This window comes from Ptychodera flava, chromosome 8 (genome assembly GCF_041260155.1).
Source record: "Ptychodera flava strain L36383 chromosome 8, AS_Pfla_20210202, whole genome shotgun sequence".
NCBI classification, from domain to species: Eukaryota; Metazoa; Hemichordata; class Enteropneusta; family Ptychoderidae; genus Ptychodera; species Ptychodera flava.
In genome coordinates this window covers 11,289,849-11,307,402 of record NC_091935.1, presented here as the reverse complement: position 1 = coordinate 11,307,402, position 17,554 = coordinate 11,289,849, and the positions used below count along the sequence as shown (strand labels likewise).

At 38.5% G+C, this 17,554-nt stretch overlaps 1 protein-coding gene across 1 annotated transcript; it reads right to left on the bottom strand.

Moving 5' to 3' along the window:
* Window positions 1-27: 27 nt before the first annotated feature.
* On the bottom strand, window positions 28-17,491 carry LOC139139511 (cell cycle checkpoint protein RAD17-like). The gene is made up of 6 exons (XM_070708424.1): window positions 17,458-17,491; window positions 9,543-9,724; window positions 5,494-5,715; window positions 4,789-4,869; window positions 3,609-3,753; window positions 28-236 (listed from the first exon to the last, which is right to left on the bottom strand). The coding sequence occupies exons 1-6, from the start codon at window positions 17,489-17,491 to the stop codon at window positions 28-30; spliced, it is 873 nt and encodes a 290-aa protein (XP_070564525.1).
* Window positions 17,492-17,554: the final 63 nt, after the last annotated feature.

The window sequence follows — 17,554 nt, the reverse complement described above, 5'->3', positions numbered from 1 at the left end:
TTATGTCAAGCAGGTCTCTTTCTAGACTTAGAGATTCAATCGTTTGGTGTCAGGGTTTACGTGGTTTACAGTTTTGTAGAGAAAGGTAATACTTACTTCCACCAAAATGATCTTCTTTGACAGCCCTGAACTGTTTTCAAATATCTGAAGTGTGTTGTACCTGTTTGCTCTCAGTAGAAAGTCGTGGAAGAGGGTTTGCTGCGACTGACTGGTAAAACCACCAACTGGAACAAAATCTGCAACATGTACAAATATAGAGACTCATCATGTAATGACTTGTGTACCTGTAAAATATATATGATGATTATGTCGCTCGCTATTTTCAGATGAAACATTTCCTCTCTTGTAGATCAATATGCATACCACCAGCAGCCATTCAAACTTTGGAGACAAGATCACAAACTATAGGCAAGCTTTGATACAGTGTGATATTTGGGATGACTGATGAGAAAATTTGGAAAAAACAGAAAATACTAGTGTTGTTGTTTATTCAAAAACAGGTTCACCTTAAACTTCATGCAAAGAAAACTAAAGACAGTTTAATGGCTAATATTTTCCCTATGAATGTGCAAAATCATGCTCATTATGACAAAGAATCGAAGTCTGGAAGACAGCAAAACAGAAAGAGGTATAATGAGTGAATCCTGGGACTTTCCCTTTTCAATCGTTACATCCTATTTGCCTGTGGACAGATCTACAAGTGCTATAAACCTGTTCGCCCCGATTCCCTATTACGAGGTCCACTCTCACCGATGACAACAACAGGTTTGGGCCTGACCATGCTGGTGAAAAGGTTAAAATTAATGAGCTTGTACCAAAGTCTGCTTGTAAAAGGGTAGAGAAATACTCTTGCTTTCCAGTTAACCGCTTCTGCAATGGGTCGCTGTAGGCGTCAGCAAGCAACTCCACAGGATAGTAAGACTTTTTCAACATATTTGCCACAATTGCAATCCCAGAAGGCTTGTGAATGTGTCATCGCACGCCACATCCCCATCTTCAAAAATGTTTTACTTTGATCAAGATTTGAAAGTGACAATGTTTATAAAGTAACAAAAATAAGTTTAAAATTTCACAAACAAATTAAAACGGTAGTTCAATTTTCGTTTGGGATGAAAAACATAACATCATTGGAGAGCAGCCATCAAGGCTTGTGTCAGTTCAGTTAAATTCTCAACTGTATTTGCACTGACAACGTACAGCACCTATTCATCTTAGTACAGCCATTCAGTTGGAGCCTTTGTTTTTCAGGTTTATGTGTTTCTGCAGGTACTGTTATTATGCTCTTAATACACAAGTGTTGCTTACGCAGATGTCATGATCAATTAGTAATAAACACCCCACAGCAGTGAAACTTGACCACACACGTATCGCATGCACATCAGAGCTTTGGTGTCATGTTCAAGAGAATGAATGATTGATCAAAAGGCCACTCTTCATTTTGCCATTTATGAAACAATCTGGTGTTATAAGATGATTGGAAACAGCGACTCACCACTTAAGACCATATTTAATCACATGTAAATGTAAATTTGTGATCTAACATCATTAGTATTGCCGTTATTTTGGACATAATGATGCAGATAAACATATGTGCAAATTTTCAATGGTGCAGTGATCGTCTTTCCACATGCAGATGTACATTACAGTATCTTTCTCCACTGTTCTATGTGGTCTATAATCAAACATGTAGATTATGCTAAATATCATTAAAAAAAAAAAGAATCCTGCTCCAGATATCTTCTTTTTGCAAGAGGTTTTACGAGAAGGGACTTCAACTGAGAAGATTACAGGAGGGATTTTCAAAGGGAATCTTTAGAGATTAGCCTTCTTGCCTGATGAACTTTTGGGGGGCCAAAAAATGATCAGCTTACACAGAAAGACAGAATGAAAGCTCTTTTAGCGAGGGGTTCCCAGTGGCTAGTGATTAGCCACAAGAACAGTATTGGTAACATTTCAAAAGATGGTATCAGTGTACAATCTTCCCCCACTGGGTACAAATGCAACATTAATGTCCACGCAAGGCTTCAAAATGCTAATATCTGATTTGCTGGTCACCGTCAGAGATGACTTTCTTTATTCCTGATTTTTTGACGACGACGATTCCTCTGTAATGTCGTGACATTTAGGATTTGCCTGCTGGCTGACTGCTTCATCTGGTCTTAGTGTTTTGTGCTATGAATGTTGAATGTAGCATTTCATGTGGGATTTAAAAAAAAATCCAGAGTTTAATCTTCTGCAGCAATAACTGAAAATTGTCCACCGGCTGTGACAAATCTCTTGTCGTACGAAGGTAGAGTAATAGTAGTGGAGTCACTATATGCAGTTATTAACAGAACACTGATCCGTTCTCTTGAAAAGGAGTAATCCCGCATGGACTAAACTTTTCATACACTGAGGAGTAACCTCGTAAAGGGATTTCTTACAAGTTACTAACGTTACAGTTTAATGTTACAGTTGCTACAAAATTACATACAGTAGTGGTGCTACTACATAGCAGTGACGGAGCTACTCGAGTTACATCTGAAGAACATCGGCTTTGGAATCAATCATTCAAGGCAGTAATGATCACGACGAGTGCTCAGAATGTACCTGTACAGCCAATCATAGAATATTCCGCAAATTCTCAGTTGGATCCGGACTCACAACGTGAGGCACCAAGTCACCTAGCAAAGACAGCAGTCAAAACCCCCTGGCTAAATCCTCATTCAATGATGGCACATACACGAGTGGCACATAAAATCACACTGATTTCATTGATGAATAATTAAAACAATAAGGATTGCATAAAACAATCTAAGTGCTATGGAAAATGATATTTTCGAATAATTGTAACCTTTAACTTACAACTTTAACTTTTACCCTGCTAAATTCATATTTCACCATCTGGTCAAGTTGGTTAAAACTAGTAAAGTATAACATGTTCCATATGATGCATTTCAACAAAAAGTTTAACATTTGAAGGCACCTAAAAACATGATAAACACTATTACAACAATTTTTTCATGACTAAAGCTGCTAATTCTAATTGGTCAGTTTTCCTGTTTTTCTGAGTCCAGGAATTCATTTTTTTTACTACTCTGTTTCATTATGAAGTATTATTATTTCATCTGGCACTCTAAAGAAACAGGATACGTGTGGTTGTCATACCAAACCATACTGACATTTCCATTAACTTTTTGAAAAGCCCATTAATTCTCATACAATGAAAAAATGACAAAATACAACTCTAAAAATGACACTGTACATTTGTATGAGTGTGTGGACTTTTATCCATGAGTGGTCATATAAATTACCCGTACACTGTTTGATCAGCTACTGCATAAAATGACATTCACTAGAGCATTCTGTTTACTTTCATTCTGCATAAACTGAGCTAAGCAAATAAGTCTATAAACCAATCCATCATCAGGAGTGGACTACGTGGCGACATGATGAATTAATTTGGAGGGCGACGACATCTCTCCCTTGTTTGCCATCAAATTCAATCAACCCTACTCAGCATCTTTCATCCAAGATGATATCCGTGTGGGTGGGTGGAAAAACAGAATGAATTTTTTTTTGTCATCCTCTGAAAATGTCAATTCCTGTGAGCTGCTTCTGTTTCTTACCTTGATAGGTTTTGGAGGCTTCAAATGCTGGCAGCAACGGATTTACCCACTCCTGGATTTCAATTCCCATTTCTTGACATAACACATTCATGGTGGCGGTCTTTCCTGCCCCAGCGGGGCCTGTCAGCAGCAATATTGCAGATTTCTAATCGGAGAAAGACAAAGAAAAGGAAAATGTCACATAAGGAAGAAATATTAGTATTTTCATAATTTATGAAAAACATCTTATTATTTTCTTATTATATCAAACACTAAAGCCAAAATAATTGAATTTCCAAAGACGATAAAACCTCCATACTTTGTGAATAAGTTTCCTCAGTCATTTCTCATAATCGTGTACAACATACCATATTCTAAACCTACACCTATGTCTTACCATGAAGGAACTAGGCTGCTGTAAATGGACTATTTTGTTTCCTTTGCATCATTGATGAAATCAGGGGAGAGAATCCTGTAAAGCTCAGAAAGATTGTTCAATAACATACTGGTACTTTTAACCAACTCAACATGTGCAGAAAACACACAGAAAACAATGACACTACTTCTCATATCTTCTATAGTCATATGATGAATTGGCTTGCCCTAGAAAAAACAACCACCTTGGGTATTTGAAACCCACTCCTTGGTTGATATTTAGGAGGTTTATTTAATTTTTTTTCCATTTTTTTCTGGGACTCAAATAGAATGCCATTGATCTACTCTCTTAAACGGTAAAGAGATCGGTTTTTGAACTTTGCTGTAACAATCCAAACATCAAACTATGAGAATATAACTGTGTCTTCAATCCAAATTCTATTACAATACTCTAAGATAGAGCTTAGAGGGCGGAAGGTGTGTGATAGTTCCTCGATGTGGATTAATGACAGAAGCTTAAAACACTTGGCTAATCATAATTCATAAACACTATGGCCTCTCAGGTAGGTTTATACGCCAAAGGCACATTGCACGAAAAGTTCTCTAGGACGCAAGAAAATACATCTATTTGACCTCAGTGCTCTCCACAGCTTGGAAAAACAAAGGGACAGCCAATTTGCATACCAATGTGTAATTTGCATATTATTTTGTTGTGAAAATGTAATCTATTCGTACAGTTATTAACATATGAATAGACTGCTCAGCAAACAGAAGGGTGGCCCACCCCTAAAGTCCCCTTGTGACGAATCCTGGAACCATACATTACCTTCTGCCTTCCTGCAGCACAGTGTTGTTGGAGCCATGTCTCCACTTCAGAGATCTTCTTCTTGTGTACAGCCAAATCAGTCTGGTGGAAAAATCACAGCCACTTAGTTCATGACTTTCCATAAATTTACTTTACAGCACAAACTTCAGAGCACTTAACAAGCTGAACAGAACTAAAGATAATCGCTTTTACTGGTAAATTCTTCTTTTGTTGAGGCATAAAATATCATTGAGGTGGTGTTCGTTGACTGATTTTATCGTTTTTATCTTGCATTCTCCGTTTAGCAAGTGATCTGAGAGATACTGTTACGATTCTTCCATTATGAATTTCAAAATGTCAAAATTTACATCACTTGTAAGTTCAAAAAATCCCATGATATGTTGTATTCAATGACATTTGAGAGAAAGATCTAGAAAAAACATTTACAAATTTAAGGGTCTGTCAGGTTCATTCTGTATATTTTGTCGTGTGTGCATGCCCTGAACACTAAAGCCTATAAGGTTTAACTGTTCCTTCTTTGACAATATTTGTGAAAGACTAGTACTGCGACATTGTTCTCTAAAGGACCAGACTAACAAGCAGCAGCCAATTTGCATATGATTTACATACTCATTTGCATAGTGATTTGCATAAAATTGCATGGTTTATTGCCTTCAAAATAATTGCAATGGTTACTGGAAAGACAAGTAGAACATTTAAATTCACCTGAACTTTTGGTTTATGTTTGTCAGCCCAGACTTCAGTTTCTAGTTCTCTCTTTGCAGGTTTGGCAAATCTGACATGGCTCAGCTTATCAGACTGAAATGTTTCTCTCTGTCTTTTCTTGCTGCCGGGGTGGAATGCTGAGGAAGAATTCGGCTGGCTCCCTGTGATGTTTTCACCAAAATCTCCAAAATCATCAAAGGATGAACTGATCCATTGCTGTTTCTGGATATTTTAAGAATACGGAAAACTTGATCATCAACATAAAAATATTTTGCCAACTGCACTGCAACGTCTAAGTTCTGGCGCAGTTTACACATGTGCAATACTAAGATTGCATCAACTTGCTATACCAGAACACTGAATTGCAATGCTCCAAATCTTGGTTTTCTGTAATGAGCACTCACTGTTTCTAAATTTACGTAATAGCCCTGGTACCTGGAACTTGTGAAAGTTTTTCAATGTTATTGTTGTAATTATTCAATACAGTGTTTGGTTTACTCCAAACCTGTACAGGTTTGTTTGTCAGAACAGCTTATATACCAGTATTTGTCACGTACATTATTGGCAACCAAATTTCTCTTTTGCCTAGACCAAAACTCAGCATCAGCAAAGACCATGCAATCCACACTGTAGGCTTTTTTACATGCTGAACAATGATAACTTAGGGACCATCGATAATTATAGTCAAGCTAATGCATGACAAACGTAATTCCTTTGAAATGTGTCAAACAATTTTTCTTTGAAAGAAGTATATAAAAATGTTCTTCTTCCTTAAGAGAAACAAGTCATGGTTGATGACACAGTCCCCACTTGTTAATGGGTACTTTGATTACATGTCCTCAGAGAGGATAGAGTCCTCTTCATTAGGTCTGTGATAAAAATACTTTTGAATAAATTCGCTTGATACATGTCTGAGTTGTAGTTCAGGACATGAAAAAAAATAAAATGGCCACATGTCGGCCATATTGGATCGCATCACAAAACAAATCGATGTGCATATGTATGACATAGGTCAATGTCCTTGTACCAAGTTTGAATAAAATCCGTTGAGATATGCCTGAGTTATGGCTCTGTACATGAACAAATCGTAACAAAATGGCCGCACGGCAGCCATATTGGATCGTGTCACATGAAAAATTGACGTGCATATCTATGACATTGGTCAATGTCCTTGTACCAACTTTGAATAAAATCAGTTGAAACATGCCTGAGTAATGGCTCTGTACGTGAAAAAATCGTCATAAAATGGCCGCCTAGCGGCAATATGGAATCGTATCACAAAACAATCGACGTGAATATGTATGACATTGGTCAATGTCCTTGTACTAAGTTTGAATAAAATCCGTTGAGATATGCCTGAGTTATGGCTCTGTACATGAAAAAATCGTAACAAAATGGCCGCACGGCGGCCATATTAGATCGTATCACATGAAAAATCGACGTGCATATATATGACATTGGTCAATGTCCTTGTACCAACTTTGAATAAAATCAGTTTTCAGTTAAACATGCCTGAGTAATGGCTTTGTACATGAAAAAATCGTAATAAAATGGCCGCCTGGCGGCCATATTGAATCGTATCACAAAATAAATCGACGTGAATATGTATGACATAGGTCAATGTCCTTGTACAAAGTTTGAATAAAATCGGTTGAGATATGCCTGAATTATGGCTCTGTACATGAAAAAATCGTAACAAAATGGCCGCCTGGCGGCCATATTGGATCGTATCACAAAACAAATTGATGTGCATATCTATGACATTGGTCAATGTCCTTGTACCAGCTTTGAATAAAATCGGTTGAAACATGTCTGAGTTATGGCTCTGTACATGAAAAAATCATAATAAAATGGCCGCCTGGCAGCCATATTGGATCGTATCAAAAAACAAATTGACGTGCATCTGTATGACATATGAAGTAATCCTTGTACCAAGTTTGAATGAAATCGCTCCAGGCATCTCTGAGATATCTGCGTGAACGGACGGACGGACGCACGGACGGACGCACGCACGCACGCACGGACATGACCAAACCTATAAGTCCCCCCGGACGGTGTCCGTGGGGAGAAATTAATCATGCAATGTGGATCTGTACAGTATACAGGATCAGCCTGCGGAGAGTGTGTGAAAGTAGTCCTAAGGCATCATGCTGATGCTGTTGATTTTCTCATTTTACATAAGAACTTTCATTTTGAGTGGGGAGGGCGGGGCTCTCAACTGAAAAGAAGAAATTATATTTGTCATAAGTCAGCTTTAACTATCGACAGCCCCTTAACAAGTTTTTGGGAGGAGACCAAGAGACAGTATTCTCTACCAGTATATGTGTATCTACAATAAAGCCCGCTGGTACATGAAAATATACATATTACACATACTGTACATTCAACATGAAGAATTTTCCAGAAATTCACGAACTGATTTAAAAGGTTAATAGTCGCGCCAGCGGCTTACTGACTACGCATGCGCTTATTCATAATATACTATGCGAGTAACCGGAAGTGTACCCTTCTTTCTCTTCTTGGGCGCCGCCATTTTTTTTTTTTTGAGTACTCGTAAATAAACAAATACGAAACAAATTACCATGATATAACATGCCTTTTATAAAATATACCTCTTTTATTAGCCAGTAAATGTTAGTATACACCTTGTCGCTGATACAAAGTATCGTTGATATAGATAAACGGAGAAAACTGTCGTGCATATGAACGGGGCATACGCAAAGAATGCTGGGATTGAATTATAGAAGAGCGCCCCCTGTGTCAATAATTAGATTCAAAAATTGCAAGTTTTTAGACGGAACGCTATAGTTTTCAGCTTGCAAGTGGAAGGTGGGCAGTGCGGTTACCATTGCAATGATAATTATTGCATAATACGTCCCTTGTTTAACGCCATAGGCTGTTATCATTGTAAAAATTGCCAATTTTTGTCCAAAATTTTTACACGCTACAGAAAATCTATACCTGCCCTGCTGCAGGGTTTGACGTCGTGTAAGTACGTGAACTGCTTTCATCAGAGGGAAACTGGGCATAGTCATCATATAAACGTTTATGAAGTAACAATTACAGTTTATCATGAATCAATACAAATAACATTGCCAATCTTTAATAACCCCTGGCGCGACACCAAGGGCTGAGCCCTATATAATATTAGGTAAGATGAAACCCTGGAAAGAAACCCTGGTTGATACACCTACATGTAAGGGGAATATTGAAGTGGACACATAGTACAAAGTTGTACTTATCTGGGCTTTAGCCTCTCACTCCCCTTTTTCACCACAGTTTTGTTAAATCTTTGTCAACAGTCAGCAAGTTGGAATAAAGATTTAGCAGCAACAGGGCAAAATTGCATCTCTCAAGTCAAGTGTCATCTGGACATCATTAATCAATTTGAACTTATTTTTATATCACACTTTTATTGCCACAAATTTGATAAAAATCCTATATTTACAAGCAAGCAATAAAATATTATTATTATTAAGGCCAAAAAACCATGAAATTTTTCTGCTCAGCGCGCATCACTTGAACAACAGCGCGTCACCTTTTTTTTTTCTGTTTGTGGCCGGCGGCCGTGGCTGACACCAAACCAAAATGGCTGAAGAGAAAGAGAAAATTCTTTGGGGCATGATCAGTGACTGCATGAACAGTATATATGTGACTAAATTGATAAAACTATAAACTGACCCTCCTCCCTCCCTTGAGCGAAAAAAATAAATAAAATAAGATAAAATGCGCGTCGCCGCACCATTTTTAAAAAAAAGACCTTACCAGATACATTTCCTTTTTTTTTTTGGCCTGATCAAAACTGGTTATTTTTGAGTCATGGAGATAAATCAAGCTCCTTGTTTTAAAGAATTCTGGATTCTCAATACTTGAAACATTTAAGTCATACTTTCCAGATTGCGTCCTGCAGTGTTCGGTGTAATCCTGGAACCAACTGAAGTTTTCTTTAACCAAGAATAAATGTATCAGCAGAGATAATGCACTTCACACATTTATAGGCTGTTTTGACAGACAGTCACTTGCAACAGGAGTCATATTGTATTGATTACCTTTTTTGACTGTGAGTGTGAGATTTTTGACCGTTCAAAACTGTCTGGCTGCGGCTGCGTCAAACTTCTGGTCAACCTGCTTTTCTTCGTTTTGTCAAAGTCTTCACTATCATTGCTATCTCCACTATCAGACCACAGTGATAACAAAGTTGCTTGACCTTTGGTGGTTTTCTTTGGGAGTTCTACAGAAAAAAAATGTGAAAAAACAAGGATGGCTAGGGAGCCCTTTTTATAATCACTATTTCTAAAAATTTGACAAGCAAATGAATATCATACTCCAAAATAATCTTTCATGTGGTTAATTTTCATCCACTCAGCCATGCAACATAGTGTCTACCATTAATTCCAAGCCTGGAAATCCATAACAAATCTTTGTAAAACCCACTTTACAAACAGTGATGTTGGCAGTTGTAGATTCGTTTCTCAGTATATAGCTGCATTCGTGTGACATTGGACACTGCTGCCGGGAGTTCAGATAAATTTTGTCAGTGTTGCTTGTACTGTATGTGTTGCTGTTGTTGTAGCGTGTAGTGTGAGCTATTCATGTCTTTAGGTGTGTTCAACATAACAACTGACATTGGTAGTTGCTATGAAGTTATTTTTGTCTTAGGGGACCACCATTTGATTTCTTGGGGGGGGGGGTATGGAGGATTTTGAGAAAAAAAATATTGTCGCCAGGTGAGATAGAAGAAAAAAAAAATTGATCCTGTCATGGCCTGAGAAAAAAAGAATTGTCATAACAGACAGAAGTGAAAAAAAAAATTGTCACAATGCACCAGAAATTAGCAAAATTTGGAAACCCTATTCTCATCTATTCTTTATCGGCGCGCCGCGCATAGGCGGCGCAAATGTTTTTACCACAAGAATCTTATGTTTTTTTTCCCACCACTTATGATATAAGCATGCACTACATAGGTCTACTTTACACCTCAGTACACTCAAGTTTCCTTCCCTTTACTGACCCAAGAAATCATATTCAGGATTTCTGTTGCAATATCTCAATGGTATAGGCACTATCTAAAGGGGACTTTTTGACTTCTGTAAATTGTGAAAATTTTAAAACACAAGACAAGAGTCAACAAGTCATTGACAATGACATAGTCCCCACTTGTAATAGGAGTATTAGTCTTGATGGGGCAGGGAAATGAGGTCATTAAGAAGTATCACTGGAGTGTATATGTTCAGATCTATGGACACATAGGTCTATGTCATTGTTCCAATTTGAAACAAGAGGCATGTCTAAGTATCACTGGAGTGTATATGTTTGGTTATGGTTCTAAATCGGGAAAAAAGATCAGACCTCTAGCTGTATTGGCCAGCCAAGAAATACATATGTGCATAATAAATGAGGTACAAGATGTGACATCTTATGGTCTATTATCCTAACAAAATTGAAGCGTAAAGAACTTGTGGTTACTGAGTTATGCATATTCAAGGTCAAAGGTCATCAAGGTCACAAGACATTTTGAAAAAAAACAACACTGTATTGCTAATTAATCCATATATGCCAAAATTCAGACCTCTAGCTCTATTGGCTTGCCCACAATTATATATGGGCATAATTAACGAGGTAAAGCATGTGTTGTCATAAGGTCTCCCATCCTACTAAATATAAAGGACATAGCACTTGTGGTTACTTATTTATTGACATAATCGTGTATTTTAGGTAAAAGGTTATAGAGGTCAAATGACATTTTGTAAAAAATTTCTATCCTATAGTCTATCCCTATATACTAAAAATCATACATTTAACTCTATTGGCTTGCTCAAAATTAGATATGCACATAATCAATGAGGTACAATATGTGGCGTCATAAGGTGTCCCATCATACCCAATATGAAGGGTGTAGCACTTGTGGTTCCTGAGTTATGGACAAATATGTATATTTGAGGTCAAAGGTCACCGAGGTCACGTGACATTTTGTCAAAAAAATTGTATTGCTAAGTTATCTCTACATGCCAAAAATCAGACCTCTAGCTCTATTGGCTCACTCAAAATTAGATATGCACATAATTAATGAGTAACAATATGTGGCGTCATAAGGTGTCCCATCATACCAAATATGAAGGGTGTAGCACTTGTGGTTACTGAGTTATGGACAAATATGTATATTTGAGGTCAAAGGTCACTGAGGTCACATGACATTTTGTCAAAAAATTGTATTGCTAAGTTATCCCTATATACCAAAAATCAGACCTCTACCTCTATTGGCTCGCTCAAAATTAGATATGCACATAATTAATGAGGTACAATATGTGGCGTCATAAGGTGTCCCATCATACCAAATATGAAGGGTGTAGCACATGTGGTTACTGAGTTTTGGACAAATATGTATATTTGAGGTCAAAGGTCGTTGAGGTCACATGACATTTTTTCAAAATAATTGTATTGCTAAGTTATCCCTATATACCAAAAAATCAGACCTCTAGCTCTATTGGCTCGCTCAAAATTAGATATGCGCATAATTAATGAGGTACAATATGTGGCGTCATAAGGTGTCTCATCATACCAAATATGAAGAGTGTAGCACTTGTGGTTACTGAGTTATGCACAAATATGTATATTTGAGGTCAAAGGTCATTGAGGTCACGTGACATTTTGTCAAAAAAATTGTATTGCTAAGTTATCCATATATACCAAAAATCAGACCTCTAGCTCTATTGGCTCGCTCAAAATTAGATATGCACATAATTAATGAGGTACAATATGTGGCGTCATAGGGTGTCCCATCATACCATATATGAAAGGTTTAGCACTTGTGGTTACTGAGTTATGGACAAATATGTATATTTGAGGTCAAAGGTCACATGGCACTTTGTCAAAAAATTGTATTGCTAAGTTATCCATATATACCAAAAATCAGACCTCTAGGTCATTTGGCTCGCTCAAAATTAGATATGCGCATAATCAATGAGGTACAATATGTGGCGTCATAGGGTGTCCCATCATACCATATATGAAAGGTTTAGCACTTGTGGTTACTGAGTTATAGACATATATGTATATTTGAGGTCAAAGGTCACCAAGGTCACGTGACATTTTTGTCAAAGTGTCTGAGATATCTGCGTAAACGGATGGACTCACGGATGGACTCACGGACGGACATGACCCAATCTATAAGCCCCCTCGACTTTATCTGTGGGCACGAAAACTGTAACTGCATCCTTTTTGCAATATGAATACGATGAGAAACTAAATTTTTATTTTTCTTGGCCTTATACATGGGAGTCTATCGACTGCCTTATACCACAGGCGACCCATTAAGTATTACTGAGTTTTTCACACAGTTTTCTCTATCATTTTCTCTACTTTCTTGGACTTATCAGGGATTTTACGGGTTGGTCAACATCGCGAAAGATAGGAATGGTACTTTTTCATTAACATCACTATCTTTCCGATGTTGACCAACCTCTGATAAGTCCACGGATTAGCATAATTAGTTGTGTTGACTAATTAATTACGGCATGTGTGTATGAGAGATATACGTCCATGTAATGGAGTGTAAAATAAATAAAGAGTCGCAGAGGCTAGGTTAGGTTATATAAACCATTTATTTTATTTACTCCGATCAGTCAGAGCATGAAGAAAGGAGAGAAAATGATAGAGAAAACAGTGTGAAAATCTCAGTAATACTTTATGGGTCGCCTGTGCTTATACATGGGAGTCTATGGACTGCCTTATACATGGGGTCTATGGGGGTGAAAACTAGTGTGAAATCTCAGTAATACTTTATGGGTCGCCTGTGCTTATACATGGGCGTCTATGGACTGCCTTATACATGGGGGTCTATGGAGGTGAAAACTAAAAAGTCCTCTAACACGGCCAAATTTGATCGCATTGTGAAACAAATCGACATGCATCTGTATGAGGTAGGGTACTATCCTTGTATCAAGTTTGAACGAAATCGCTCCAGGCGTCTCTGAGATATCTGCGTGAACGGACGGACGCACGCACGGACGGACGCACGCACGGACGCACGGACGGACGCACGGACATGACCAAACCTATAAGTCCCCCCGGACGGTGTCCGTGGGGACTAATAAACTAGTGTTAAAATCAATATATTATTCTCTCAATATAAATATATTAGGAAGATGTACAAGTTGACAATGAAAATTGAGGAACAACAAATATAATGAAATACACGGGAGGGGTCACTAAAAAAATTGAAAACTTCAGGGGGCGTTACTCAAAATGTGAAGAGGAAGAAGGGGGGGGGGCGGGGTTACTCATTTTTTTTGACAAAATAAATTGAAACACATCTCAGATTGCACCATTGCATACATCCATTTCTCAAAATTTTAAATGCGAGAGGGGCACCCCCTCTCGTGCTCTCCCCCTTGGGTCTTCTAACAGTTTTACTGGTAAAAGACATTTAAAATACCTATCGGATTGCACTACACTCACTGCACCGTGGGGCACATCAATTTCTCAAAATTTTCACAGGATCTAGGACAAAACTGAACTGTTTGAATTCATCCTTTATTATCACAGAAACATGTTTTCATTTACCTCAGTTCAATGACCATTTTGACAGTTAAACATACCATATTCATGCTTTTCATTAGAAGCTGGCAGCTGGAGAAATGACACAAGAAGGTCACAGATTTTCCGTTCCTGTATATTTATTTATCTTCAGTCTCTGGCAAACAGAACTGTTTTTCACAAATTGTATTGTCATTGTTTGGTTGTTGAATTTGTGACACAAACACTGATCATGCATAAAATGTAAAAAAATATTGCAGACTAATGAGTGTTCAATGTCATTTTCAAACAGTTTTACCGACTGCAAAATAACCTGAAACTCCTCTCAGATTGTACCATTAAAGACATCAATTTCCCAAAATTTCCAATACGAGAGGGGGAAACCTCCTCTCGTGCTCTCCCCCTTGGGGTGTTCTAACATTTTCACTTAGTAAAAAAATTAAAAAACACCTCTCAGATTGCACCAGACTGCACCATTGCACACATCAATATCTTAAAAATTTCCATGCAAGATAGGGGAAAAGCCCCTGTGACACTTTCCCCTAAGCCTCTCGCGTGTTCTCCCCCTGTACTTTCAAATTCTGCCCGGTCAGATATCCTAGTGAAAACCCTGTCATAATACCCATCCAAATTAAACAATATACTATATGGTTAGATACTGCGTGAGCTTTTATATCTTTATTTTATTGTGACTTGCAATTTCATTTTGATGGGTTCACCAAAATTTTCTGAACCATCATGAGATAACTGATGATAGTCTAGCAGAGTACATCAGGATTTCAAAGGTCTTTACTGTTGCTGTATTTTGTAAATGTTACAAATACATGTATTTGTATTTAACTTTTCTAAGTGGGGGGGATCAGTCAAATTCCAGAGTTAGAGAGGGGAGTTACTAAAATTCATCATGGGGTGTCACTCGAAATTTCTGAGTTTCAGGCCGTAAATAATGATGGCTCCCTTATACAACGCATCACAAACTTGATGACAAAGAAAAAAAATTGCATTGCTACTCCATTTGAAAAAAAAATTGATGCAGCTCTGACAGTAGAAAAAAAATTGCTGTCACTGTGACAGGAAAAAAAAATTTGCTCCCATACCCATTTCCTCCATACCCCCCCCCAAAATCAAATGGTTCTCCCCTTATGTGTAGTTTCCTAACATGTATTCATTCAAATATTAATTTTTGCATATAATGACGTCAATGACGTCATTATATGCAAAAATGAATATTTGAATGACTCATTTCTGAACCACGTATTGATGGCGTTTTGAAAATGGTTTGTACTCCCAGTGAATCATGACCATATGTTTATGAAGGGAGGGATATGATAAATTGCAAAAAATCTCATTCTTTCTGTATCGTGTCTTTTTGTGAGTGTTACTTCACCATGGGGCCGTGGATTGTTACAATGCGCACGGCCAATGTAACTTCCGCATTGGGGGAGGGGGGGATTTGACTGTATTTCCATTGCCCTGCGCAAAAATCATGCTACATGTTTTCATATCAACATCTTGCTCAACGTTTTATTGTATCCCAAAATATCACTCTACACTATTGTCGTATACCAGGCCAGTGTGGCACCTGTGCTACAACATTCTTTTGACATACATGTGGTTCAGTGCACGGTGTAAATGTAACAACCATTTTGAATAAACTGCGTTATTGTCGAGTTGGCGCTGAACAAAGATTGATTTTAGAGGGGATATGCCAGGGATATGATGGTGGGAACGTATGTGTTATGCTTGATTTGCGCGATTGGAGTATTTCTGTCTGTTGCTTCTCCACTAGGTGACTGGATGCTGCATGTTGTGGGTTCGAACCCGATTGAAAACACTGTATATTCATAGCCACGTAATTACCGATTGTAGGTATGATACAGAATGAGCCATAACCTTTCGTTTAGGAGGGGGTTGAGGCCAAACGCACTTAGTTTCGTTTACCGTGCACATACTTTAATTATCCAAGGCCCCTAACATCACCATGCTCGAGTTCAGCCTCACAGCATCATACTGCATTGCTGTGGATCTGTAGCCCTACTACTCCCTGGCTGGTTGTGTTGGGGGAGTGGGCGATACAGTTCAGACAATGTAAAAAGTGCACAGTCGTGCGCATTTTCAAAAATGCGACGAGAAAAAAGCGTTTTTCCCCACTCCCCACGCACAACTAGCAAGGGAGTGGTAGGGCTACGGATCCGCAGCAATATACTGCAGTACCTATACGTTATGTAGGCTGTAGCAGTGTGGATGTAGGTGTACATGTAGCTATTAACACATTCTCTAGCCCTGTAAGTATGGCAAAAGGGCCTGGCTTTGGCTATGCTGCCTCCAAACTCGGAGTTGGCAGGTAGCGTAGCCAAAGCTGGACACTCTCGCCATACTCGTTCGCACCACATTCTCGTGCGTGGCACTTGACTTTGTGAAGCTTACCATAGCTCCATGTTGTCACCATGTTGCAGAGCAACCAAAATTGTTAGAAATGCAGACATCTTTCACTTTAATACTTGCACGATTGCCTCTAGCACTGCTCTATCATTGAGCTATCTAAACGCTCCCCTCCACGATACATACCGGTACACCCGGATATGTATACACATGGACGTCTTGCTAGCTTCAAGTCTTTCTGGTTTGGTACGTATATGGGGTCCTACTAATTACTGCCCGTCACTGCCCGTCAGGAAATTAGCCTTCCAATTACTGTAATCAGTCGATATTTCAATACCAAAGACCACTACTCTTTGTAAAAACGAACGAAATAATATTCAAGATCCGAAAAATGTTGATTTTCGAACGAGTAGCAACGCTAATCGTGTGATCGTACATGCATCACCATTGGCCATACATACTGCCCGTCGACGTCCGACCACTGCCCGTCACTGCCGTCGGGAAATTTACCTTTCAACGACTGTAATCAGTTGATATCTCATATCAAAAACATTACTTACTATACAACCAAACAAAATTGTCGTCCCAGACCCCAACAACGTTGATTTGCGAACGAGTGGCAACGCTGATCGTTATCGATGTCCGAACACTGCCTATCATCACTGCCCGTCGAGTAGAGAACTTAGCGCTCCAATATTCACGTTAGTTCTGAGACAGGACTCGGGCATTTGGAGTAAAACAGACTCTTATTTTGTAGCTTTCTATTATATAAGTGGTCTTTGGTATTGATATATCGACAGATTACAGTAATTGGAAGGCTAATTTCCTGACGGGCAGTGACGGGCAGTGACGGGCAGTAATTAGTAGGACCGCGTATATGTACACCTCCATACGCACAAATTAAATTGTCCACATTCATGATCGCTTACCATTGTTTGAATTCACAAGCCCTCATGTTTGTCTTCTTGTTTTCGATCACACCCTTCTTCTTGTCTCAGTGATAGACCAAATCTTAGGAAAAGTACAAAATGCGAAATCCTCATTCACCTGCCTGTCGCCTACTGTTCAAACCAGCCGCCATATTGGTTCTCGCTATCTCGCACGAGGCTACAGCGAGAGTTCAACAACTCTCTCAATACACCCT